General features: G+C 42.0%; 1 protein-coding gene across 3 annotated transcripts in view; it reads right to left on the bottom strand.

Moving 5' to 3' along the window:
* The window catches only part of ADAMTSL1 (ADAMTS like 1), a 692,925-nt gene that overhangs the window by 507,059 nt on the left and 158,316 nt on the right, over positions 1-27,550 (bottom strand). For all 3 annotated transcript variants that reach the window (XM_030566852.1, XM_030566853.1, XM_030566854.1), the window contains exon 2: positions 7,083-7,202. In XM_030566852.1, the coding sequence (XP_030422712.1) occupies positions 7,083-7,202 (120 nt within the window). The remainder of the gene's footprint in view (positions 1-7,082; positions 7,203-27,550) is intronic.

Genomic DNA, 27,550 nt, shown 5'->3' with positions numbered 1-27,550 from the left:
TGTTTGCAAAGAAGCAGCGCCTATATTCAAAAGAACTGTGTGGACACAGGGACACTCACTCTCCTAGCCCAACTCACGTTCATGAAGTTTAATGCTATACATATTTTCCAAATAAGTTGAGGGACGTCAAAGTGGAGAGCAGTTTATCACCTCCTTTGAACTTTAATGTAAACACATCATGGTACTTACAGGTGAACAACAATATGATTTATGAGACACTAGATGATCAGTTCTCTTACATGATGAACGCAGGAACAAGCTCAGATAGAAGAAGAGAATTCCATTCATTAGAATTTTGTTTAAATTATATGGCACTTTCAGGCTGCACTTATGTGCAGTGATTTTCAGATTCTCCTCCAGCAGTGGGGACCAACCTGTGGCCCTGGAGCCATGAGGGGTCTTGAGGGTGACAATTAAGAAAATGTTTATTTGGTTATGAATTGAAAATGTGCTCCCTAAGCCTTAACATGGAAGGGAAATTAAGTGTTTGAATGAGTCCTATTAATAAAGAGAGAAGGTAGGGCGTATCACCTCCCTAACTGCCTTCTGCTGCTTCCCCTATTGCCCCGGGAGCAGCCATGGCATGAACTGGCAGCAATCTGAGCAGCTGTTATCCATTCCTTGATTCTTTGCCAGACTGTGGATAGGAGATCAGCGGACTCTGCATTAAATCTCCTTATTTTTAAGCCAGTCTCATGATTTTAGTGGGCCTGACTCACAATTTTCAGATGTGTGGTGTGACAATCAGGGTCCAGACAGCCCCTGGAGAAAACAGGAGACCCGATCCCCACAGAACAAACAATTGAATCAGCCAGTTGTATACTATGTTATTGTGTATAAATAGATGACAGGTAAAGTCTTATGAATGCACATAAAGTTCTAAATCTGATGGCCATCAGGAGGTGTGCGCACACAGTAGGGCTATGAACGTATGCACGTTGTAACAAGGGTGCTACTCCAGCATCACCTCACAGCGATACGGGGAAGCAATCAGGCATGGAGAGGCACCTCTGAGACTAGTGGTTCACATGAAGCACCCACCATTGTACAACCTGGGAAATACAATGGGTGGACCATGAAAGTTAATGAAAACTAAAAAGCAAACCCCAGTCTTGGAACACTAAGGAAGGAGGGAGTTTCCTTGCACCATGTAACCATGAATTATCATAGCTCGAAAGAAAGAAAAAACGTTACCCATCTTGTTAAAAAGGGAAGGAGTTTGAAGTGAAGGTGATCCCAGAAATGCAGGGTCAGCACGTAAGCAGGGTGCTGTCCATGAAACTCCAGCTCTCCTCTATGAAAGAGGGCACACAGGGAAAGGAAGGCACACAGGAAGTTCAGAGGCAACAGGTAACTTGTATTAGAGATGAGAACATAGCTAATATAGAAGCGTAAAGCTTGAGGTGACATCTGTGTGTTCTTTTTTCCATATAACTTGTATGCGTTTGCTTTATCTTACTATTTCATCTTTGAATCTGTGATTTTTCTATTACACACACACACAAATTATTTTTACCCTACACAGGTCTCTGTTGTGCCAACTGGGTGGAGCGTGCAATCCCAAGTGGACTGATAACTGGGGGAAGGTTTCACTCCTTCAGGGTTGAACAACCATAAGAGAAAAGTCTGGTAGTGAACAACACAGGGTGGGGTGGGAGATGGACTTGGGTGGACTAGGACAAGATGGGCTATAGGTGGTAACCCTGCAAGGAGAAACTAGCCTATTGGAAGCCAGTACGAAACCTTTATACTTGTAGGCTGGCTACTGGTGTCAGAGCTCTAAGCCACAGCAATGCAGCATTAAGGCATGTACAGTTACAAGGCAGGCAGTGACAGACCCTTACTGGTCAGGACAAATCGCCAAAATGTCACACTTCGGGTTAGCAACACTGCTGGTTCTAGCACCTAGGGGATGCTCTAACTAACATCCAAGCATTGATGGATAGTTAGTAGGATGCTGATGCCTCCACTCCCTCCTCCCAAACGCATTCCTCTTCACCTCCTAAGCCAGGGGCTCTGGGGAAGGCGGCATGGGAGCAAGCTATGCTGTCTCTGCACCTGCTAGGGACTCCCCCATTACCAAGGAATCACTAACAGAATTTAGAGGTTGTTTCCATTTCCTTTGTGCCACTCAGGGCAGAGAAACTGTCAGAAAAGTATCAGTTGTGACCTAAACCTTTTTGAAACAATGCATTTGTACCTCAGCCTAGAAAGGCCAGACAGACACTGCTTAGCTAAAGGGTAGGTAAGTGTTCTCTTATAGATTAAACTAAACACTATAAAAACCAGAGTAAAACCTATGCTAAGATCAATTACTGAACACAGAGGGCTTAAGTCTACTGTACTTTACGCTGGTGGAAGCCCGGAGTAATTCCACTGTGTCGAAATCAGACATATCCATAGAATACTTCAAACTTTAATTGTCTTTCTTTTAAAAATCATTGCTTGCTACAATTAATTCTTGTACTGATACCTTCAACTCCCCTGTGTGCGTGTCACAGACATTATTACTGCCATTTAACAATGGACTGCAACACAAAACTGTAAAGCATTTGGAAAAATAAGAACACTTTCTGAAAAATAAAATAAACCTAGTAAGTCTGTAAACTGTTTGTATTTGGTTACTGCTAAAGCCTCAAAATGCATGTGCGCTGATAACTGTCTTAGTTTAGTTAGTTCTGTCCTAGCTTCCCTCTGTCCATCTCTCTTTTTAATAGTTCTTTGTTTTCTCTTTTTTCAAGAAAAAAACTGTTCAGGGGATAGGAGATTCATCATTCTGCTACATTCATTATAATTTTAATTATTGGTTAGAACAGAATGGAAACTATTCAAAATATAAAATCTTTCCCCAGCTAGAGAAGCCTTTTTAAAATCAAGTATCTGAGGTTAATGCTTGCAGTGCTATGTCAACAGGCTTGTTTCTTGATGATAGTATCAAAATGAGAGTTAAAGGTCACAATGTCAAAAAGCTAAGATTTACTGCACAGAAGAATAGGCAAAAAGGAAGAAAACAGGAGCATTCGTTTGAGGTCTCAGGCCTTTGAGCAAGTGGCGCACAAGCTCATGGAACTGGGGTTTGTGTGATACAGTAGTTGAAAGATGGGAATTACTGCGCTGTACTGCACTATACCAGGTGTTATATCCAGTGAAGTAAAAATTTGGGTAACTCCATATTCTACTTCACTCAAGAGTTGCTAGTAGACAGTGACTGCACAACTCACCAACCACAGTGGCTGCAATAGTTACTTACGTGTAGCACAACTACACCTGAACACTACCCAGCCCTTAGGGAAAGGCTGCATGAGGTAGTTACAGTACCAGTGCAAAGTAAGCCTGATTATTCACCACACAGCCACACACATTACACATTACCCCAATTGTGCCAGGTAAAGAAGAAAATTAATTGCTGGTTAACATCTCTCTATCCCTCCTCCTTCAACAGGATTCTTGACAGGGTATCCCAAAGCCTACATCTATTTGAACGGGAGTAACTTCTTGGGCTGGAGTAACTTCTTCTAACACATGCATAATCCTTAGGTTAGATGGTGCATGTGTTAGTGGCAAGTCCCTCCTTTCCCATAACATGAAAACTCTAAACAAATCATCACACTAAAGTGCAGTGATTTTAGTATCTCAGTGCAGTTTGCAGTTAGCTTGTTTATTTCACTAACTCAGAAGATCAGGAAATTAAATACAGTGAATGGATAATTCAGGTGACAATTAACATTTATTTCTTTACCATGTGAAATACTGAAGAGTAATTAAATTTAAATCTTTGAGGTAGAAAGCAAGGAAGCCAATTCTCTGCAGGAATCAGAAGAGAACTCCCTCCACCACCACTCACTGATACATAATTTCATAAATATATGGAGGGTTTCACAGTTCCCTCTAAAGCAGAGATATTGGCCTCTGTTGGAGGCAAGATACTAGAGCAGACAAATTATTGCTCTGATCCACTATGGCAAATTCTATGTTACCAGAAACCCAAGATGAGCTTTCCTTGTATTCAACTGTCACTTCATATTTTTATTAGAAATGTTTTTATTTGAAACATTATCTGCTTGCATTTCTTATTCCAAAAATGGATCAGGATTCATTACGTGTTTTGCAAATATGTCTACTCTCTATACAAAACTTCTAATGACAATAGACACTTTCAGAAAGAACGTCTCATGTTATTTTACATGGTGCAGGTAGCACTGTCTGTAGTTAAGATCAATCCACCACTTGCCATTAAAAGAGCTTGTTTTCCAGCTGCTTAACAACTTTGTCGAACTTAAACCACCCAGCCTGAAATTTCCAATGCTTGGTACCTTTTTTTTTTTTTTTTTTAAATAATGCCAGCAAAAACGGTACAGCTGTTTCCCAGAACAAGGTTAGGGGGAATGTTTAGCCCATGTTAAAAAAAAATCTTGCAAACATTTTGTTTAGAAGCTGCTCACACAACCTTAATTCAGCCCCCTATGTGTGTACGCATTATGATACAGTCTTAAGTTACATGATCACAGATCTTTTTTTTTCCCCCCACAAGACCCCTGCCTCAATCAGTGCACATGATGAATAAGGGTTGTGCAGTGAGGAAGGTTATTATCAGTAGGATCCCTGTCATTTGTTGCAGAAGTTGGAAGGGGTGCAGTGAACGAAGCCGTAAATTACAGTCGGAGAATGGATGATCTCATGGTTAAGGCAACTGAATGTTACCCTGGAGAACTGGATTTTATCCCTGCCTCTGCCACACAGTTCTTATGTGATGTTAATCAAGTCACTTAAAAATCAAAACTTGCCACAGTTGATCACTAATTGCGTGTTCCTCATTTTTGGAGTGCTTGACTTGAGATCCTGGAGTCTGATGTGCAAAAGTGCTGAGCACTCTCAGCTGCAACTGGAATCAACTGGAGCTGTGCTTTGAACATATCAAGTGCTATATAATGCTAGGTCCGAAGTGCCTCAAAAATCCACTTAAAATTAGTGGATGCTTTTGACCTTAATCGTTTTCTGTGCCTCTGTTCCCCATCTTTAAAATGGAGATAATACCCATCTCATCTCACTGGGGTATCATGAAGATAAATTCATTAATGTCTGTGAAGCACTCAAATTGGTAGCAATGGACAAGTTACAACAGCCTAGGAGGATATTAATAATTTTGTCTTCAGAACAGGGTTTGAATTGTGTGTAGAAAATAAGGCCACACCGAACAACGAGAAAACAAAATATTGAATAGCTGTTCATTAGTTAAGCACCAGCTAACCTATTCAGCTATACTGAAAAAGGCAGGGGTATTGTGGGAAAAAACAGTAAGTGATTATGTCATTAAAGACTGTGTCAATATACATATGCATAAGGGGGCTGAATTAAGGTTGCACAGGCAATCTTAGAGCTGGCATCTCCTAACTGTGGAGTGTTTGACTTTGCAACCTTAATAATGCTCTTTTAATGTAGATTTTGTGGGATGGAGGAAAACTTTGGGTAATTTACACAATGCTTTCACTTGTCAACAATATCCTAATACACTTGCAATCAGGCACAAGACCAAGACATTCCAAGACAATAACAGGCCAAGTCAGTGATACAGACAAAACTGTAATAAAAAAGCTGCTTGCTAGACTAGGCTGCATGGCCTCAATAGTTCTAATACACAGTGATTCAGGCCCCACATCATTAATCATTGCGGGGAGGAGGGGAGGAATTATAGTATCTTTACAAAGAATCTTTATTGCACTGGCAGTAAAGCAGTTGCTTGATACTGCTCTGAACTCCCTATAAAATTACAAACACTGATAAAGCATAGTGTTGATTTTCCCCAATCTGTGAACTCTTAGTGGGATTGTAAAATGCCAAAGACAGTTTGTCAGAAAGCAGATGGATTAGCACAAACACAGTGGATTGTTTAATGTTTTGTATTCCCTTTGTTAACTGGGTTCTTTGACCTAAGCAACAAGATTTATTAAAAAGTCATCCCTCCAACATCCCAGTACAATTATGTTCTCACAAATGGTAATTGGCTAGTCTTTCATGGCCTAGAAAAGATAACTTGAGGCATTGCTTTCCTAGACTACTAGATAAGTAGATATAGTATGCAGTAAACATCATCGCTCCAACACATGATTATTCCATGCTGAATCTTCTTTTCAGCTTCTTGTTCTTTCCTTCACTCCCCACAGGATCATTATTCTGGGCTATAACCTCTAAGACACATCAACAATCCAGGAATATATCAGCTGCTGATTTGCCACTATTTCAGTTTAACCACAATGTATTAGAAAACAAGAAGTCCGCCATTGAAAGGATTAGGCTGGCAAATTTACTGTCATGATAAAATCATCTGCTTTGTTTCGTTTCAAATTAAAGCACAATTCAACATATCACTCAGAACTGTTTCGCTTTGTAAATGTTTTCACTTAAAAGTATCAGAGAACAAACTGCTAAATATTCAGTTTGAAATCCCTCACACTTTTGAACCGGAATCTTGCAGAGACACACACAAAAGAGGTAGTGGAAAAAGAGTCCAGCAGACTTTGAATAACAAGAAAACTTTTTCTTCTAAATCCATTCTTCTCTCTTCCTTTTTTGTACCATTCCATCTACGGACTCTTTGCAAAACATCGGTAGTTTTGTCTATTGTTCCTTCAAAATGCACTTCAATGCTGAAGTAGTTTTCAGGATGGTATTTTCAAATAGAGACGCTGAAATAGCAAGTGTTTTCCACAACAAAGCTTTTTGTGGAACGCAAATGCCTTGTGTGCACAAATGGAATTAAAGCATAAACCTAGACACCCAAAATCTCAGAAGAAGAATATTGCTGCCCTAATTTTAGGGACCAAATTATGGCTCCTTTGAAAAAAAATGTCCCTAAATGTACAGCAGGTATATCATGCACTAGAAATTTTCCACACAAGCCTGTCACTATTCTAATTGCATTTCTATTCTGGTCATATTTGTTGTTTTCTTCCTAACATCTAAGGCCTGAACCTTTCCATAAAGGGACAACAGAGCAAAGAACCGGATGCAAAATTTCACAGTCCAGAAAATGTTCATTTCAGTATGAAGTATTAATAAAACAAATATTTAAAAAAGAGTCCTACCGGATCTTCAGTTTTATGGTTATTCAGCAAATCGGACAAGAAATCGTCATGGAGGCTCTCTCTCCGAATCAATGTAAATTCACGTAGAAAAATAGCTCCTTGGTTTTGGTCTCCACAAACCTAGAAAGATATTGACATCATCAAAAGCACTGCCCCAACATTGCCATCAGGAATGTATTCAAGAAAGAAAAAGAGGAGACCTAGTGAACTAGCATATTTGTTAATTGCCTTTTGTCTCTTACTAAATTAATTCCTGCTTTGACCAGAGTGGCCATTAATGAAAATGGAGACCTGCATTTAAAAGAAATAAGTAGTTAATAGTTTACTCTAATGTTCAATGATACAAAAGCTCTGTTGATGGAACAAGTTGGAATTTTGTTTCTCAAGAAGTATGGCCTGCAGAGCGGTAGTTCACAGTTAAAATGCTGTTTAGTGAAGCAATATCTTCTTAAAACACATTCTGAACTATACAGACAGAACTCCCAGAGACGTGCTAATCCATTGGGCCTATGTAAAAGTTGCGTAGTAAGAAGGGGAAATGTTTAGGTATGTGTAGAGATGGATGCTACTAAGGCCAAAATCATATATGTATACAAGTGCATATGCACCTTAATGAGTAAGGAAAATAAAACACTGCGCATGCATGGTTGATCATTTTAATTTAATTTCTGAATTAGTTATTTCCAAGCCTAACAAAGTTCGTAAGCTGTTTGAGGCAGAGACTGTCATTTCATTACATGTCAGAACAGTGCCTTAGGTGCTACTGTAATGCTACTAACGATAATTAATTTTCATTATGTTCCTTGGTGTTGTTATAATTTTTAAAAATTAGAACGTTTTAAATTCTCAAAACCAGTGATACTTGTGGTTTTTTTCCTTCAGAGTTCCAACAAACAAAGCGCTACCTTTGGGCTGAAACAAAGAGAAAGGTTGGAGGAAGTTAGCAACAGAAAATAGGGAACTCATTATTAACTGGAATTCTAGTAACTTTTCCAATTTAATTTCTGTTGCAACATGTTTTGAACAAGGCTCAACTTGCTAAAGTACATTCTTGCTAGATTTGTTTTTATCTAAACAGCTCCAGGCCTGTATTTCAGTAACTGGGACTACAGCCTATACATCTAACATAATATACATCCTTCAAGAGTCAACATTTATGATCAGATACTAATGCATGTTAACTGTTGATTTTGGAATGGCAACCACTTTGGGTATATATGGAATACCAAGTGCTATAGTAATGTACGATATCACGGGTAATTGCTTGCGAGCTTGAGAAGAGCACATTACTTACAAATGGAGAAGCATTACTCACAAATCTGTTATTACACACCCATCTACCAGCAATTTTGTAAACAAGAAAAACTAGTTTCGATTCTCCCCTCCCCCCGCTTTTGCTGATACTATTTCTTGTATCCCTGCACCTGAAAAACTAGATGCCATAATTACTGTGAATCTAGCTCTAGTTTTAAAAGGCGGAGCAGGAGAAGAGTGACGTTGCACTCCATGTGTTTTACGGAAATATGCTTATGAGAGTAAATATAATGTAAATGGAATATGCTGTATGCAAAAGGTCTCTTGTAAGGTATCATAACACAGGTTATAACCTACTGAATATATTCCTCCTATTTGTATGTATGTATCATTCTTTTATCTGAAGCTAAAAATATGAAGTATAACTATGAAGTCCTATTGCAATTATTCAAAGTGTGGGCCATTCATGGTAGTTTAGAATCTTGATTGCTCCCACTGACACAGACAATTGGTTGTAAATGGTTTATTTACCTACAAATCTTCCTGTGTAGGTGTGGACCAGCACAGGAAGAATGGAGACTGGGGATCTTACAGTGACATGTGACCATGCCACATGATGCTGGAATCCATCTTAATCCATGTACTTTTCCACTGATGAGGCGGGGATGGGGCACAGACAAAAGATTCCCGCCTTGTGCCAAAACTATGAAAGGAAGTGGAGCAGGAAAAAGGGGGCAGCCAGTCATGAGAAAACCCTTGCTTACCACCTGAGATGTCTGCTGGAACTAACAAGGACTGTACAAGGGGAAAGGATTGGGCCCAGACTAAGAAGGAGTCTAGCCTGGGAAAGCAGCTTATTGGAACATCTGAGGGTGAGATTTACCTGTAATCAGTTTCTTAGTGTATTAGGCTTAGGCTTGCATGTTTTTGTTTTATTTTGTTTGGTGACTTACTTTGTTCTGTCTGTTATTACTTGAAACCACTTACATCCTACTTTTTATACTTAATAAACCCAGAGTAAGAGATTAATACCTGGGGGAGCAAACAGCTGTGCATCTCTATCAGTGATATAGAGAGTGAACAATTTATACAGAGTAAGATGGATTTATCTGCGGTTTGGAGCCCATTGGGTGCTGGAGACAGGTAACCTGCTGAGCTGTTTTTAGTTAAAATTTGCAGCTTTGGGGGCATAGCCCAGACCCTGGGTCTGTGTTGCAGCAGGCCAGCATGTCTGGCTCAAAAAGGTAGGTTTCTGGAGTCCCAAGCTGGCAGGAAAAACAGGCTCAGAGGTAATTTCCGCACATCAGGTGACAGTCCAAAGGGATCTCTGTGACCGAACCCGTCACAAGAAGCATCTGGGAACACTATGACTATGACATGCAGTATGTCCAATGAGAGGATGAAGACTATATTTATCACTCCTTGGGAGACAGCTGGTATTGCAGTCTGAGGGGAGGGAATCTTCCCTTCCAGCTGGGCAGTGAGAGCAGAGATGCTGCAAAGTCAGTATGACTATAATAGGGTGTTTGGAAGGAGAAAAGCTAATAAGAAAAGAAGGGAGGTATTAGGAAATAATACAAAAAGGGGCAATGGATGGAAAAACCTGGTGTGTCTGCACAGAACCACCTGAATTATTTTTATACTGCTTAGGAGAGCAGATAGCCCCTTCTGGATACACATCAGACTCAGTAAAGGGCACCTTACTCATCTGAGCTACTCAGCTATAAAAGTTTCTATGAAAAGGATATGATTTTATGATGTAAGGTTTAATTTATATCCAGCCTGATACACTGTAGTGAACACTGAGTAACACACTCATGTATCGTTGTGTCATAGCAATGAGGGATCCATTAAATATACCAGTTTTCACAACCAAAAATTACCACTAAAATACATTTTCCATTAAAAAAGATTATGGATTACAGATTTTACTACTACAAAATCTCCCAAAAGTAGCATTTCATTAATCCTGAATGGTTCATCCCATTGGTGGCAGCTGTGATTCAGCAATAAAAAGTAAGTGACTTTGGCAGTAGACATTGTAGGGTTTGGGTTTTATTTATTTATTTGCCCCTCTCTACCTGTGATTTAACACTTAAGGTAAGTGAGGCTAAGAACATAATTAAGGTCAATTAATTATTCAGGTAAAGTTTTGGGAAGCTGAATACAGGAGCTGATAAGCTCAGGAGTAGCACTTCACTAAATTTGCATGTGTGTGTAGGGCCCACATGACAGGTTCTGATTCTGCAGAAACTACGTTTTCATTTTAAAAGCAGTGAGTTACAAAGGAAACCTTCCAAATAGGAACCAAGTACAAACCAACCCCTGGTCATCTTCCAGACCCTGCAAACAGCCTGAAATAAAGGCTCTGGAAGCTCCCAACTGCCCCATTCTTCATTAACATCATTGTGCTGTTAACTGTGAAGCCTAGCAATACCACTTGACATTTTAGCATATGGGATGAAAAAGCGGGGTGGGAGTTTGAAGCTGCTATAGGGAAGGAGATGTGGAAGGAATTAAGGAGAAAGAAGACAATGAGAAGGCCCTGCAAACAATTTTGAAAGCAATGTTTGATGAAGGTGAATATGAAAGGAAGAAACAAACAGCACAATTGTTGCTCACTATAAGGAAGGAGATCAGAGCATCATTTCATGAGTGTTTTACGGCTCTCATTGGTGCTACTAAATGATGAAGGTGCTCTTCCATTCCTTAAGGTTGCTCAATACTCTGTAAAGTGCTTTGCAGTAGAGGGCTAGAGTGCTATAAAAAAACAAAGTCTTGTTTTATTAGATGGGAATGGGGTAACATTAATTGTGTAAAAATCAAAACAAGGCTCATTTGGCTCATTTCCCATCTCCTCCAGATCTGTGTAAACCATGAGTAACTATTACACCTAATGGTAACAACTCAGTGCAGATGAGAGCTCTGAGCAGCCTACAGAACAAATACAGAACAGCAAGAGAAATGAGTTCACATTAAGTAGAAGGGAAAAGATGCAACTTCTACTTTTGTTGAGTAGTGCCTCCCGCTACAAGCAGTCTCATTGACTTCACTGGGACTAGTCATGGAGTAAGATACTAATCATCCTGAGTAAGGATGGCACAATCTGGCCCATATCAAATATAAGTATAATATTATAGGACTAGATTTTTACATCTTTCTTTATTCATGCATGTAGCCCCATTGATTCCAGTAGGGCTACTCACAAAGTATGAGTAGCCGAATGTGGTCCAAAAAATATATATATACACATCCTATTTCAAAATCTTTTTACACCTGCCAAGAGAAGGTTAAATATAACACCATTCAGTCCAAAGAACTCAAACTATTTTAAGTCTATTTAAAAATCAAACAGGAAACTCATTACTATCAGAATTCTTGGTACAAAGTATGCAATGCTTGTATTATAAAAAGCCCCCATGGAAGAAATTTCTCAGTCTCTATGTGCCTGCTCCTCCTACGTAAAAGAGTGCGATATTCTTCCTCTTCTATGAGCACTAAGTGAAAGTCCCACTGCAACTCTTGACTCTACACAGCAGTTACTTAAACAGGAAAAGGCATCCTGGAGCAGTCACAAGTGTGTCCACATACCTGCTAGCTGCCAAAGAGACTTGCTGATTAGCACTACTATGTTGCCTCAAAGGAGGATTTAACAAAAATTCCCTAAAGGAGTGCTGAAAATTATGACTGCATTTAATCTCTGACAATTTTGGACCCTCGTTTTGATCTGAGCTCTTCACTTTTGTTCTTGACTAGACCCGGATTCAAAATCTGAATAAAGATCTGAATTTTGTAAGTTGACCTCATTTTTATAATGGGCCAAACCAAAACTGCTGAATCCAAACACTTCTTAAATATAGAAGGGAAGCTGCAGTTTTGGGGGCTGAGTCTGTCACCCTTAATCACATTGGGCAGCATTGGGTTGATAGCCAGCAGGCTATGCACTGCGAAGCCCTATTTTGAATGTTGCCTATTGGGAAGTACCTTACTTGTACAGTCCCACTGTCATCAGTGCAGTTAAGGTTGGCAGAATCAAGCCCCCAAGATGCTAAGTTTACACAACTCATCCTGGATGCTCCTGGAGGGATACTAAAGTGATAATTTAGGAGCATTCGAGGTGAACTATCTAGATACCCAAAGGAAAAGGCTTTGGTATGTGTAAGTCATCTTTTCAGATTAAACCAAGCGAAGCCTGAGGATGGCTCCCCACTGGAACACTGAAAAGACCAGGTATGACCAAAATACAAAAATCTGTCTCTGGTGTATAGGTAGCATGAATGCTATTGGAACACTCAATCAGTCCTACCTCCCGGCTCTCTGGCAGCCACCAGTTGCTACTCTGAGGTACAGGACGCCTATCAACCGTGCTCTTCCCCCTCCTTTAACATCAAGATCTCCCACGCACAATCCAGTGACATAGCAGCAGCAGCACCTCTCCAAAAGCTGCAGATAGAGAGGAGTAGCCCTGTGATAGCAATGAGCTTTGCCTAGCTGTCACAAAGCAGTGAGCTTTAATGGGATACCAATCCATTTCAATTCTCTATGATCATAAAACAAAGACACATGGCTAAACAACCAGCTGAGACAGGACTGAACCTTGAAAACTGCACTATTGTTACAAATAGGGAAGGATCAACAGGAGAACCCTTTTATTCTTGGGGTTTTATAAGGACAAACCAGGTGATAGATGGCAGCATAAACAAATTACTGGTAATTTACCTTTTAGAGAATTAACCAACTCTTTTTTACAGCCAGTTTTTAGACAGAGAAGATTAGATGTGACAGAGAAACAATACGAAGAGTGAGGAGAAAAATTCAGTTTCCAAAATTCTTCCAATGTTCATACTCTAAGGCAGTGTTTCCCAACTTGGGACGCCACTTGTTTAGGGAAAGCCCCTGGCGGGCCGGGCAGGTTTGTTTACCTGCCGCGTCCACAGGTCTGGCTGATCGCAGTTCCCACTGGCCGCCGTTCGCTGCTCCAGGCTGCTTCCTGCAGCTCCCATTGGCCTGGAGCAGCAAACCGCGGCCAGTGGGAGCTGCGATCGGCCAGACCTGTGAACGCAGCAGGTAAACAAACCGGCCCGGCTCACCAGGGGCTTTACCTACACAAGCGGCATCCCAAGTTTGGAAAACACTGCTCTAAGGCATTGGTAATATCACATTATAATTAGCATCTTGGCAGCGTTACTTTGAAAAGAAATAAGAAACAAAACTTGGAGAATTACACGCCACTAATTTTTCCATTTAAAAAGGCATCACAAGCTAGGAACAACTAAAAAAAGTTACTAGATTTGATTAAACTCTCATTTTGACTGGGGTAATACTAATTAACTCCATTGATTTATTCCCCTCTCCATTCCATCACTTAACACGCTACATGCTTCTGGATGTATGGTGAAGCCACCTATTTGGAGCTGAATGTCTTGGGAGCAGACAGAAGAAACTTGGGGTGATGGCTTACTGCCTGTACACATAAGATGCCTTGGTAGCCAGGAAAACTAAGAGTCCCAACAGGAGTAGGAAGGGTAACAGACTTTTAAGGAGCCACCTGTCTCTATACCTACAGATTATCAAATGGCTCTTCAGAGGGCTAACTCTGGAGTCTCACTGCTTTCTTCATCTACAAATGTTCCTTTCACCCATTCCATAATCCCCCATTCCCAGAACTATTCTGGCACCACCAAGACTGGGAAACCCTTAAGAACACAAGAACACACATACTGGGTCAGACAAATGGCCCATCTAGCACAGTGTCTTGTTCCACAGCAGCTGGTGCCAGATGCTTCAGAGGGAATGAACAAAACAGGGCAATTATTGGAGTGATCTATCCCGTCATCCAGTCTCAGCTTCTGGCAGTCAGAGGCTACAGACATTCAGAGCATGAGGTTGAGTCTCTGACCACCTTAGCTAATGTCCGATGGACTTATCCTTGAACTTATCTAATTCTTTTTTAAGTATCAGAGGGTAGCCGTGTTAGTCTGGATCTGTAAAAGCAGCAAAGAATCCTGTGGCACCTTATAGACTAACAGACGTTTTGGAGCATGAGCTTTCGTGGGTGAATACCCACTTCCTCAGATGCATGTAATGGAAATATCCAGGGGCAGGTATATATATGTGTGCTAGCAAGCAAGCTAGAGATAACGAGGTCAGTTCAATCAGGGAGGATGAGGCCCTGTTCTAGCAGTTGAGGTGTGAAAACCAAGAGAGGAGAAACTGGTTCTGTAATTGGCAAGCCATTCACAGTCTTTGTTCAATCCTGAGCTGATGGTGTCAAATTTGCAGATGAACTGAAGCTCAGCAGTTTCTCTTTGAAGTCTGGTCCTGAAGTTTTTTTGCCGCAGGATGGCCACCTTAAGGTCTGCTATAGTGTGGCCAGGGAGGTTGAAGTGCTCTCCTACAGGTTTTTGTATATTGCCGTTCCTAATGTCTGATTTGTGTCCATTTATCCTTTTCCGTAGAGACTGTCCAGTTTGGCCGATGTACATAGCAGAGGGGCATTGCTGGCATATGATGGCATATATTACATTGGTGGATGTGCAGGTGAATGAACCAGTGATGGTGTGGCTGATCTGGTTAGGTCCTGTGATGGTGTCGCTGGTGTAGATATGTGGGCAGAGTTGGCATCGAGGTTTGTTGCATGGATTGGTTCCTGAGCAAGAGTTATTATGGTGTGGTGTGCAGTTACTGGTGAGAATATGTTTCAGGTTGGCAGGTTGTCTGTGGGCAAGGATTGGCCTGCCACCCAAGGCCTGTGAAAGTGTGGGATCATTGTCCAGGATGGGTTGTAGATCCTTGATGATGCATTGGAGGGGTTTTAGCTGGGGGCTGTATGTGATGGCCAGTGGAGTCCTGTTGGTTTCTCTCTTGGGTTTGTCTTGCAGTAGGAGGCTTCTGGGTACACGTCTGGCTCTGTTGATCTGTTTCCTTATTTCCTCGTGCAGGTATTGTAGTTTTGAGAATGCTTGGTGGAGATTTTGTAGGTGTTGGTCTCTGTTTGAGGGGTTAGAGCAGATGCGGTTGTACCTCAGTGCTTGGCTGTAGACAATGGATCGTGTGATGTTCCCCGGGATGGAAGCTGGAGGCATGAAGGTAGGCATAGCGGTCGGTGGGTTTTCGATATAGGGTGGTGTTAATGTGACCATCACTTATTCGCACCGTGGTGTCAAGAAAGTGGACCTCCCGTGTAGGTTGGTCCAGGCTGAGGTTGATGGTGGGGTGGAAGCTGTTGAAATCATGGTGGAATTTTTCCAGAGTCTCCTTCCCATGGGTCCAGATGATGAAGATGTCATCAATGTAGCGTAGATAGAGAAGGGGTGTGAGTGGACGAGAGCTGAGGAAGCGTTGTTCCAGGTCGGCCATGAAGATATTGGCATATTGTGGGGCCATGCGGGTGCCCATAGCAGTGCCACTGATCTGGAGATATATATTGTCATCAAATTTGAAATAGTTGTGTGTAAGTATAAAGGCACAGAGCTCAGCAGCCAGTTGTGCTGTGACATCATCAGGGATAGTGTTCCTGACAGCTTGCATTCCATCTGTGTGTGGGATGTTTGTGTAGAGAGCCTCTACATCCATGGTGGCTAGGATGGTGTTTTCTGGGAGGTCACCAATGCATTGTAGTTTCCTCAGGAAATCAGTGGTGTCGCGGAGATAGCTGGGAGTGCTGGTGGCCACACTATAGCAGACCTTAAGGAGGCCATCCTGCAGCAAAAAAACTTCAGGACCAGACTTCAAAGAGAAACTGCTGAGCTTCAGTTCATCTGCAAATTTGACACCATCAGCTCAGGATTGAACAAAGACTGTGAATGGCTTGCCAATTACAGAACCAGTTTCTCCTCTCTTGGTTTTCACACCTCAACTGCTAGAACAGGGCCTCATCCTCCCTGATTGAACTGACCTCGTTATCTCTAGCTTGCTTGCTAGCACACATATATATACCTGCCCCTGGATATTTCCATTACATGCATCTGAGGAAGTGGGTATTCACCCACGAAAGCTCATGCTCCAAAACGTCTGTTAGTCTATAAGGTGCCACAGGATTCTTTGCTGCTTTTACTAATTCTTTTTGAATCCAGTTATAATTCTGGCCTTCACAACATCTCCTGGGAAGTTCCACAGGTTGACTGTGCACTGTGAGAAGTACTTCCCTTTGTTTCTTTTAAAAGTTCCAGATATTAATTTCATTGTGTGACCCTTGGTTCTTGTGTTATGTGAAAGTGTGAATAACATTCCCTACTCACTTTCTCCACTCCATTCATGATTTTATAGACCTATCATATCCCCTCAGCTGTCTCTTCTCTAAGATAATCAGTAGCAGTTGTCTTAATCTCTCTTCATATGGAAGCTGCTCCATACGCCCAATCATTTTTGCTGCCCTTCTCCATACTTTTTCCAATTCTAATACATCTTTTCTGAGATGCGTCAACCAGAACTGCACACAGCACTCTAGGTGTAGGTGTACCATGGATTTATATAGTGGCATTATATTTTCTATTTTACTACTTATCCCTTTCCTAATGATTCCTAACATTCTTTTAGCTTTTCCCCCCCACTACTGCTGCGCACTGAGTGGATGTTTTCAGGGAACTATGACAACTCCAAGATCTCTTTCTTGAGTGGTGACAGCTAATTTAGACTCAATCATTTTGTATGTATAGTTAGTATTACGTTTTCCCATGTTCATTACTTTGCATTTATTAACTCTGAATTTAATCTACCATTTTGTTGCCCAGTCACCCAGTTTTGTGAGATCCTTTTGCAACTGTTCACAGTTCACTTTTGACTTAACCATCTTGAGTATTTTAGTATCGTCTGCAAATTTTGCCACCTCACTGTTTACTCCCTTTTCCAGATCACTTATGAACCTTAGTGCAGATCCTCAGGGGACCCTGCTCTTTACCACATTCCACTGTGTTCTAGTTTAAGTATTGGCTGCATTCCCTCTACTTTCTGCCCCAAACTGGTTTTGAAGGGGAGTTTATGTTCACATGGATCACAATGGGGGCAATGTTCAAAGGCACAAATGGGAGTTATATGCTCAGCTTTCACCGATTTTCAGTGGGAGCTGGGTGCCTCACTGCTTTCAGACTTTGAAAATCGCCCTTTAATTTTGATACTGTTGCATCCAAGTTTGAAAAATTAGTTTTTGAAATGGGAGAAATTGCTGTTTCATCAAAATCAATCCTAAAATGGCATTTCTAGATATTGCAACGTGTTCTTCAGGTAACTGAAGATAAGAGTACATACCTTGAAGAGAGGAGGAGGACAAAAAAACAAAGACCCCCCCCCACCTAAACTCCTACCCAGCTGCAGTATAAAAAATATTTTTAACAGTGGAAAACAAAATTGGGGGGGGACCTGTATATCAACAATTTGGTTTTCTGTCTCTGGCCTTTTCAAACCATTTTATTGTAATTTAATTATGTTTCTGAACCAGCAACTTTCTAGAAACTAGCTATTGTGTGAGGTGGTTTTATAGATTTAGTTCTGTGAAAGAAAAGGAGACTTATTTGGCTCATCTGGAAATACTCAGAAATGCCACAAAATACAAATACAAATAGCAATATATTTCCCCAGGGAATGTTTTTATTCAGCTGGGAAGCATTCCCACCAGAAAACCTTTCAGCTGGGCTTGAAATATATTTAATCTTTTCCCCCCCCTCTTTCTTCCACAGAGACTTAATTCATGATTCTCTTAATGGTAATGCCCTGACTTCTTTTAAAAGTTCTGTGATGGAAAAGTGGCTTTGTGCTAATTATTTTCAGTTCTTAAACCATCACAATAGAAGAGTCTGGTTAATGTATTCATTGGAGGAATTATTTCAGCTCCATTTCAGTCTATCATTATAAATGAACAAAAGAAACAAAGTGATTTGCACTCAAGAATTACAGCATGAAGTGTCCCTCAAACAAAACCACCAGCAACTAACATCTTAGAGAGACATTAGCAATGATGGGGATAAATTTGTAAAGCATACACACGCCTACACTTGACCCACAGTGTTCTGACAAGAGAGAAAGCCAATATGGCCCCATCAAATGGAGCGGCAAAAATTCAGAATGTACAAAACACATCAGTCATACTGCTGCCCAGCAACCTTTGCTGAAAAAAAAAAATATGAGGCCCAGACTGTGGGAAAGAAAGATGAACTAACATAGAAGCAAACAAATCAACGCTAAACAACTACTTTTAAATCCTGTTGATTAAAGCCTTCTTCCTAGCAGTTAAATTACCACAGAATGTGCAGGTGCAAAAAGGTCCTGTAGTAATTTGCTGAGATTCTGCTTAACAGTATCACCTATTTTTTAATTTACAGGTACTTCGTAGACAAAAATTTATATTTCTTTAAAGCCCAGTTTAATAAAACAGGATGAAAACTAAACAAAACAATCTACTCTACTTTGACAGTGGGATCCATCCAAAGCTGGTACTCCATCCATGTGTTTCTTGGCAAAATGTGTCAAACTGTTGTTGTTGTTATGTATTGGAGATACATAAATTGCTGTGGGATATGCCATAGAAAAACCCAAAACATACAACCAAGGGAATTCCTGCTGTCTCTTATCTCAATGCATTATTCAGCTTTTCTCAGACATGTATAAAACCTCATCATGCTATTCTTAGTCACTTTTCAGAACAAAAACACATTCTAAAATGTGTGTAAGATGAGGAACTAGATCAAGGCATGGTTTGGAAAAGTACTGTGTAAACTTCAAAACACAGCTTTACCAATGTACTTCAGTCTTAACCTGCCACACACCTCAACCTTCAATCTATTCCAGGACATAGGCCATAGAGAATGCAGATTACATGGCAGTTTAGGGCTGTGGATAAATATTTATTTGGGATTAGCAAAACTCAAGTCATTTTTAGTTGTGACCTACTCAGGATTAGTTAATTATCAGAAAATGCTAGAATTAGGTCAAAAAGTACAATTACATTGCAGTACACATTGTTATGAATGTACTTGGGTTACTATATATTTTATTTCACTTTGTTGTTGTTTTTAAGAGCACTAGGAAAGGCCTTTGCATATTAGGCTTGTTTTAAAGATCTGACAAACCATACAACCTCCAGTCTCATATGAATCATTAAAAATAAATAAAAAGTGAATTAGATACAATGAAAATATTTAGTAAAGTAAAACCCAGGGGCGGCTCCAGGCATCAGCACGCCAAGAGCGTGCTTGGGGCGGCAAGCCACTGGGGGCGCTCTGCCAGTCGCTGCGAGGGCGGCAGGCAGGCTGCCTTTGGAGGCTTGCCTGCGGAAGGTCCGCTGGTCCCGTGGCTTTGGCAGACCTCCCGCAGGCGTGCCTGCAGAGGGTCCGCTGGTCCCGCGGCTGCCTGCCGTGCTTGGGGCGGCAAAATGCCTAGAGATGCCCCTGGCAAAATCCTTAATATCTTCTTGTACCGCTCAAATTTCATGTGACAAATGGAAGGCTTGATCCTCCTCCAGTGACTTACAGAGGTTTTTCCTCATGGCTTTATTTCTCAGCTTGAAAAAAGCAGAAGCCATCATATTATTTTGATTTCAACTGAGAAATAAAATCCTTTAGGCTTCTTTTTTGTTGAACTTAGTTGAGATCCTGGAAGATGAAATAATAAGCTGTTCTGCAGAAGATATGATCTGTCTTCCTCCAAACTCATTGCACTATATTCTATATGCTCTCAAAAATAAATCTTCCCATTGACTTTAATTTGCTTTGTATCAGACCCTAAAGTGCATTTTCCCAGAGAAATTCAATAATTGTCTGTGAAAGTTCCAGACTCTCTTACTGTATTTCTGTCACATTAGATGGTATGAAAGGAGAGAACTCAAAATAACAGTATCATCAGTTTGGTGATTCCTAGGCAATTACAGCTCGTCTTTGCAGTCTTGTCATAGTATTGGTCATCACAACAGTTAACTGATTAAATAGGAATTAGAATTTCAACAACAGCCTATGTATTGCAGAGGAAAAAATGTCTTGTTTTCATTGTTTCTACTGAGCAAATCTTATATGTAGTGTAGCTGCTGGTCCCAGGATGTTCTCATCCTCTGGATGGACAACAAACTCCCTCAAATTTCTACCACCCGTACATTCTCTCTGGAACACTGCCACACCAGCATCAACCTCCTGGGCACCATGATCAGTTTCAGCGATGGAACACTACAGACAGCTATACATAAGGCTTGGTCTACACTACGTGTTTAAACTGATTTAGCAGCGTTAAACTGATTTAACGCTGTACCCATCTACACTATGAGGCCCTTTATATCGATATAAAGTGCTCTTTAAATTGGTTTCTGTACTCCTCCCAGACAAGAGGAGTAGCGCTAAAATCGGTATTACCATATCGGATTAGGGTTAATGTGGCCACAAATCGACGGTATTGGCCTCCAGGCGGTATCCCACAGTGCACCACTGTGACTGCTCTGGACAGCGATCTGAACTCAGATGCAGTGGCCAGGTAAACAGGAAAAGCCCCGCGAAATTTTGATTTTCATCTCCTGTTTGCCCAGCGTGGAGCTCCGATCAGCATGGGTGGCAATGCAGTCCCAAATCCAAAAAGAGTTCCAGCATGGACCGTACGGGAGATACTGGGTCTGATCACTGTATGGGGAAACAAATCTGTTCTATCAGAGCTCCATTACAGAAGACGAAATGCCAAAGCGTTTGAAAAAAAAAATCTACAGGCTACACAGTGCTGCGTGACAAGCGTAACGGGAAGCCAGAGACTCAAAAGGATGCTCATGGAGGGAGGGAGAGGGTACTGAGGACTCCAGCTATCCCACAGCCCCCAGCAGTCTCTGAAAAGTATTTGCATTCTTGGCTGAGCTCCCAATGCCTGTAGGTTCAAACACATTGTCCGGCGCGGTTCAGGGAATAGATCGTCAATTTACTCCCCTGCCCCACGTGAAAGAAAAGGGAAAGAAATCGTTTCTTGACTTCTTTCAATGTCACCCTATGTCTACTGAATGCTGCTGGTAGACGCGATGCTGCAGCAGTGAAGAGCAGTATCCGCTCCTCTCCCCTCTCTGGTGGCAGATGGTACATGTTTGATAACTGCTGAATATCCCTGGCTGGCCTCAGGGGCGCCTGGGTAAAAATAGGAATGATTCCTGGTCATTCCCAGTAGGTGGTACAGAACGGCTGGTAACCGTCCTCATCATAGCAACTGGGGGCTGAGCTCCATCAGCCCCCTCCCTTTCCTGTCTAAAGAAAAGATTTTGTACTGCCTGGACTATCATAGCAGCGGCATGCTGGGCTGCTCTCCCCCAACACCGCTTAATGTCCTGCCTAGACTGTCATAGCATGGGGAGGCTGCCTCCCCCTCATTTTATCTCACTCACAAGTCACTGTTTCTTATTCCTGCATTCTTTATAACTTCATGACACAAATGGGGGGGACACTGCAACGGTAGTCCAGGAAGGTTGGAAGAGAAGGGAAGCAATGGGTGGGGTTGTTGCAGGGCACCCCCCATGAATGGCATGTAGCTCATCATTTCTGCGGGATCTGACATGGAGCAGCTGTGCTCTCTGATACACTGCTTCTCTAGTACACTTGCCCCAAATTCTAGGCAGGACTGACTATTTTTAGAAACCATAAAGGAGGGATTGACTCGGGGAGTCAGTCCCAGTTTTGCTTTTTCGCCCCCGGCCGATCTCAGCCAGGGGCACCCATGATAGCAGCAGACAGCACAGAAGGACAGATAACCGTCATCTCATTGCCAAATTACACTGGCAGCAGACGGTACAGAACGACTGGTAACCATCTCTGCTATCACTCAAAAGCAAATGAATGCTGCTGTGTAGCGCTGGAGTATCGCTTCTGTCCGCAGCATCCAGTACACATACGGTGACTGTAAAAATAAAAAGCTGAACGGGCTCCATGTTTGCCATGCTATGGTGTCTGCCATGGCAATCCAGGGAAAAGGGCATGAAATGGTTGTCTGCTGTTGCTTTCCCAGAGGAAGGAATGAGTGATGACATTTACCCAGAACCACCTGCGATAATGATTTTTGCCCCATCAGCCACTGGGCTCTCAACCCAGAATTCTAAGGGGCGGGGGAGACTGTGGGAACTATGGGATAGCTACAGAATAGTTACTCACAGTGCAATACTCCGGAAATCGACGCTAGCCTCGGACCATGGACGCACACCGCCGAATTAATATGCTTAGTGTGGCCATGTGCACTCGACTTTACACAATCTTTTATAAAACCGGTTAATGTAAAATCGGAATTATCCCATAGTGTAGACGTACCCTAAGAAACCCACAGACCACCACACCTTCTTTCACAGATCCCGTAACCACCCCAAATACACCAAGAAATCGGTTATCTACCAGCTGGGCACCATGATACCACAGAATATGATCTGAGGAGAAAGTCTGGGATATACCCCTTAACACACTCAAAACCACTTTCACCAAACAAGGACACTCCACGAGAGAAGTATATCACATCATGGAACAGGCCACCCTAATACCCTACGAGAACCTACTTCAATACAAAAATAAAACCCTTTCTGACCATACCCCTAATTGTCTGATCTACCACCCCACGTTGGAACCCACATGGGACATCATCAAACAATGACAACCCATACTTGAAGGGGACCAAATCCTGAAAGAAGTCTTTCCTGAACCCCCACTTCTGGCCTTCAAACAACCCTCTAGCCGCTCCAGCTCATCATCAGAAATAAGTTCCCCACAGACCACAACACACTGACTCAAAAGTGTCACCAGACTCAGCCAGAAAAAACAATGCAAAATTGCAGATATATCTCTACTGCTACAATGATCAGCAACCCCCTTCAAGATCCATAGCTCCTACACATGCCTATCATAACATGTGGTATACCTCATGCAGTGCACTAAGTGCCCCAATAACAACTACGTGGGTGAAACCTGACATTCACTATGCTCTCGAATGAACTCGCACAGAAAAATAATAGAAGACACACACCTATGGGTGAAAACTTTTCACAAAGCAATCACTATATCTGACCTATCAGTCCTCATTTTCAAGGAAACACACATAACGCTTTCAAAAGACAAGTCCGTGAGCTTAAATTCATAATATTGGTAGGCACTCAAAAATCATGGTCTTAATAAAGACACTGGATTTATAGTCTGCTATAACAATATGTAACCCACTAATCCCACTATGACTACAGTGTTGTTAACAGGTCACTTCAACTTGAATGGTCCCTTATAATGTGCACTAATTACTTATACCAAACTAACTATCTAACCTTCTATTTAGCTGTGACACACTGAGTACCTTTCCCAGACCTGAGAATGAGCTCTGTGTTGTTCGAAAGCTTGTCTCTCTCATCAGCAGAAGTTGGTCCAATAAATCATTTGGAGAACCCTTGTTGAGAATGTTCAAAGAGATGACATCTTGAAATTATTTTTTGAATTTTTATGCCTGTGTTTCTTCTTGGTGGTAGTCACTTACTAAAGTATTATGGCCTACATCCCCCCTTTTGCAGAGATCATGTGTACCCAGGAAGAATCCTGGCAGACAGGTGCACAACAGAACAGGACCCACACAGCCCCCAGGGCTGGTGCTGCATATCCTCCTCTCCATGTCTGGCAAGTGAGCCCAGCCACTTTCCCCACATACTTTCAAGCAACTACCATCGTCAAAGCACCACCATGGTCCATCCTCCTCAGCCACATTTTAGGGATGTGCAAAAAGAATACTTTTTGCACCCTTTCCCTATTGTGTAACCATGCAAGGATTAGCCATAATCTATCCACATAGTATCAGGACAACAATTTTTTGGAATGCTAATAGTACTGCTCCTTTAACAGAGTTATCAGAAGTTTGTTTTTAACATGCACTTCTCAGTTTCAGCAAATAATGCTTCAGAGCATTTACACAGATTGATAGATTTCTGAGTCCAGAAAGCACTATTATGATCAACTAGTCTGACCTTCTGCATAACACAGACTAGAAAATTTCACCCAGTAATTCCCGCATCAGGTCATCAATGCATTTGGCATCATTCATCAATAACTTATGGTTGAAGTAGTGCACATCTTTTGGAAATGCAACCAAAATTATTGAAAGACTCTGGGGGGTCTCAAGACACATCTTTTCCATGGGTTTAGTGAGCATGTAACCTTTTATATTCATTTAAGAATACCGTACTGGAGATACAGCCATTGCTGTTCTCTCCTTTTTTCACCCGCCCTGAACTAGAGCTATTTTCCCCCTGGATTTGAGAGTGAAAGAAACACAACATAAACTGAGAAAAAGTAGCATCCAGCAGCCACTGAGAATTATCAGGAGAGTCCACCTTTGATTTAAGGTTATGACAGAGAGGCAGCAGAATTCCACAACTTTGAAATTCTGGAAAGAGACAGACCACTAAAAAAACTGAGGAAACTCTTAGGAAGCTAGGAATTTGTGCAATATGGTCTGCATTGTGTCCCAACTTAGTTCTAGGGAATTAAGTATTGATTCATTCTGAAGACTCGGAAGTTGTTCGAACTGTAAACTACCTGTGTAAACCGGATGAGTTTATTGCATCTATTCAAAGCTCGGCATATATTCCAAAGTAAAATATCTTGATCTGGAATGCTAATAGCTAATGTTGACTTTCAGCTCTTCTCCACGTATTACAATTCAAGGGTAGGGTGCAGAATTCCTTGCTAGCATTTACTTTAAAAAAAGACAAAGGATACATGTGAGCTACCAGAAAAGCTATGTGGAGAGAAATTGCTCATTTAATTGCAATCTCTCAACAGTTTAAATAGGATTCTTCACTATTTCTGATGGTCTTAGACAACGCTTCTAGCTAATGTGTTTATCCTGTGTGGCTTCATGTTTTATTAGTTTGACAGGACATTCCATAGAAACAAGTGTGCAAGTATTAAATATGCAAATAGCTAAACATTTTGACAGATAAAAAATGTCTTGTTTCACCAGCACTGAGGGTGCTTCTTCCCTCCTCCTCTCTCAAAACACAGGGTGATCAGCTTACTAGGTAGCTAAGAAAGTCCCAGTTTCCTGGGGTGAGCCACAGTGATCCACTTCCAATGATAGCAAAATCCAGATTTTGCCTGCACACCAAACACACACGTGCTACCTCCTGCATTGCAGGATTTGGAAGGTCCATTGGGCTCACCTTGCTGAATATGAAAGTGTACAGGGGACACTCAGGCAGGAAAAGCCAGGATGACTCTACAGAAGAAAGCTGGAGCAGGAGAGGAGCCATTGGGTGCGGGATTCTGGAATGTCTGGAGCAGGGCTGCCCAGAGGATTCAGGGGGCCTGAGGCAAAGCAATTTTGGGGGCCCCTTCCATAAAATTGTTTTGCAATATTGTATTCTTATGGGGGCCCCTGGGAAAAATAAACATTTAAAAACCTTCCATATCTCAGCACAAACCCAGTTTTGAGAAAACTTCTTTTCAAGTCACTTTTACAAGGTATCACTGGTTCTCAGCATCAGCTAGTGCTAAAAGGCACTAAAGCTCATTAAAAGGGTTGGACAAATATTTTCTGTCAAAACTTTTTTTGGATCAAAAACTAGGGTTTTTTTAAAAACGGAAAAAAAATCAGACAATGTCTGCTTTCCTTCAAAATTTGTTGTGCGTTTTTTTTTTTTTAATTGAAAAGCTGAAATTAGTCTACCAAAACCTGAACATGATTTGGGGTTTCAGAAGTGTGTGACCAAATATTTGCTGCTTGCTGTGTTTGATTGTTTAAAGAAACAACACAAAAATTCTGCTTAAAAAAAATCCAAAACTTTTGAAACACCTCAGCTTGTGACCAAACGCCTGAGCCCATCCAGTCAGAGATTTTTCCAGGTTTCTGATACTCTGCTGGCTTCCTTGACTCATATCTGTCTCCATAACTTTGGGTTCATTTAGGTTAGAACATAAGAACATACCGACAGGGGCCAATGCCAAGTACCCCAGAGGGAGTGAACCTAACAGGTAATGATCAAATGATCTTTCTCCTGCCATCCATCTCCATCCTCTGACAAACAGAGACTAGGGACACCATTCCTTACCCATCCTGGCTAATAGCCATTAATGGACTTAACCATCATGCATTTATCTGTTTCCTAGAGACTGGCTCCATGGGGTCCATCACAAACTGACAGACCCCCAAATGCCCACGATCCAACCCCCACTTCCCCTGACCACCACCCCCCAGAATCTCTGCCCCCTCCCTGTCCCCTGACTGTCCCCAGGACTCCCTGCTCCTTATCCAACCACCCTGGTCCCTTGTTGAGCTGCGAGGAGAATGATATTCTATTTTGCAGAGGATTTCAATAGGGAGGACAGAGCATCATGGGGCCCTGATCTTACCTGACCTCTCTAAGTTCTGTTGCAACATTAATAATCCCCCAAGAATGCACTCCTGTGCACCAGCTGGTCCTGGATCTCAAGAGATGAAAAGGCAAGTCCAGGAACCTCCATGGCTATCTAGTCCCTATATCTTTTCATACCAAATTTCCCTTGATTGTGACGGAAACACACAGACTAGGCACTAGCTACATTGGTACAAACCTTAACAGTGTAACTATAGTACAGAGGTAAAAGGACTCTTCAGTCCCCGGGACTCCCTGCTCCCTAACCAACCCCCCCCCCCGGCCTCATCCACTTACCCCCTCTCCCGGAGCCTCAGCACGTGCGTCCAGGAGCATCCCTGGACAGCGCTGCAGCCACGTGCCTCTGGCAGGGCCTGAGCTCCTCCCCACTCAGAGCCGCATGGTAAGGGGGCGGGACTGTGAGCTCCAGTGGGACCTGAGCTCCTGCCACTTGGCCTGGAACTCACAGCCCCGTCCCCTTATCATGCAGCTCTGAGCGAGGAGCTCAGGCCCCGCCGGAGGCACATGGCTGCAGCGCTGTCAGGGACACTCCTGGATGTGCGTGCTGAGGTGCCGGGGGGATGGCAGGGGCAGAGCCTTAGCCTTTCTCGTGGGAGCCCCTGTGGGGCCCAGGGCAAATTGCCCCAGTTGCCTCTGGTCTGGAGGAATGAGTGGCAACCCTTCTACTCATCCCAGCCCAGTGGTAAGTATCCCTAAGCTAAGTGCTTTCAAAGGACCCAATCCAAAGCCCAAGGAAGTCAATTCCATTCCTGATTCAAAGGCTTTCCATTAACTTTAGTTGGCTTTTGATCAAACCCATATGCACATACCATGGATGTGTGCGCATCTCTGTGCCCCCGAGTGGCTAATCTATATAAAAGGTTTATGAACCTGCACCAGT

Source organism: Gopherus evgoodei, chromosome 6 (assembly GCF_007399415.2).
Source record: "Gopherus evgoodei ecotype Sinaloan lineage chromosome 6, rGopEvg1_v1.p, whole genome shotgun sequence".
Classification (NCBI taxonomy): domain Eukaryota; kingdom Metazoa; phylum Chordata; order Testudines; family Testudinidae; genus Gopherus; species Gopherus evgoodei.
This window is presented reverse-complemented; position numbering and strand designations above follow the sequence as displayed.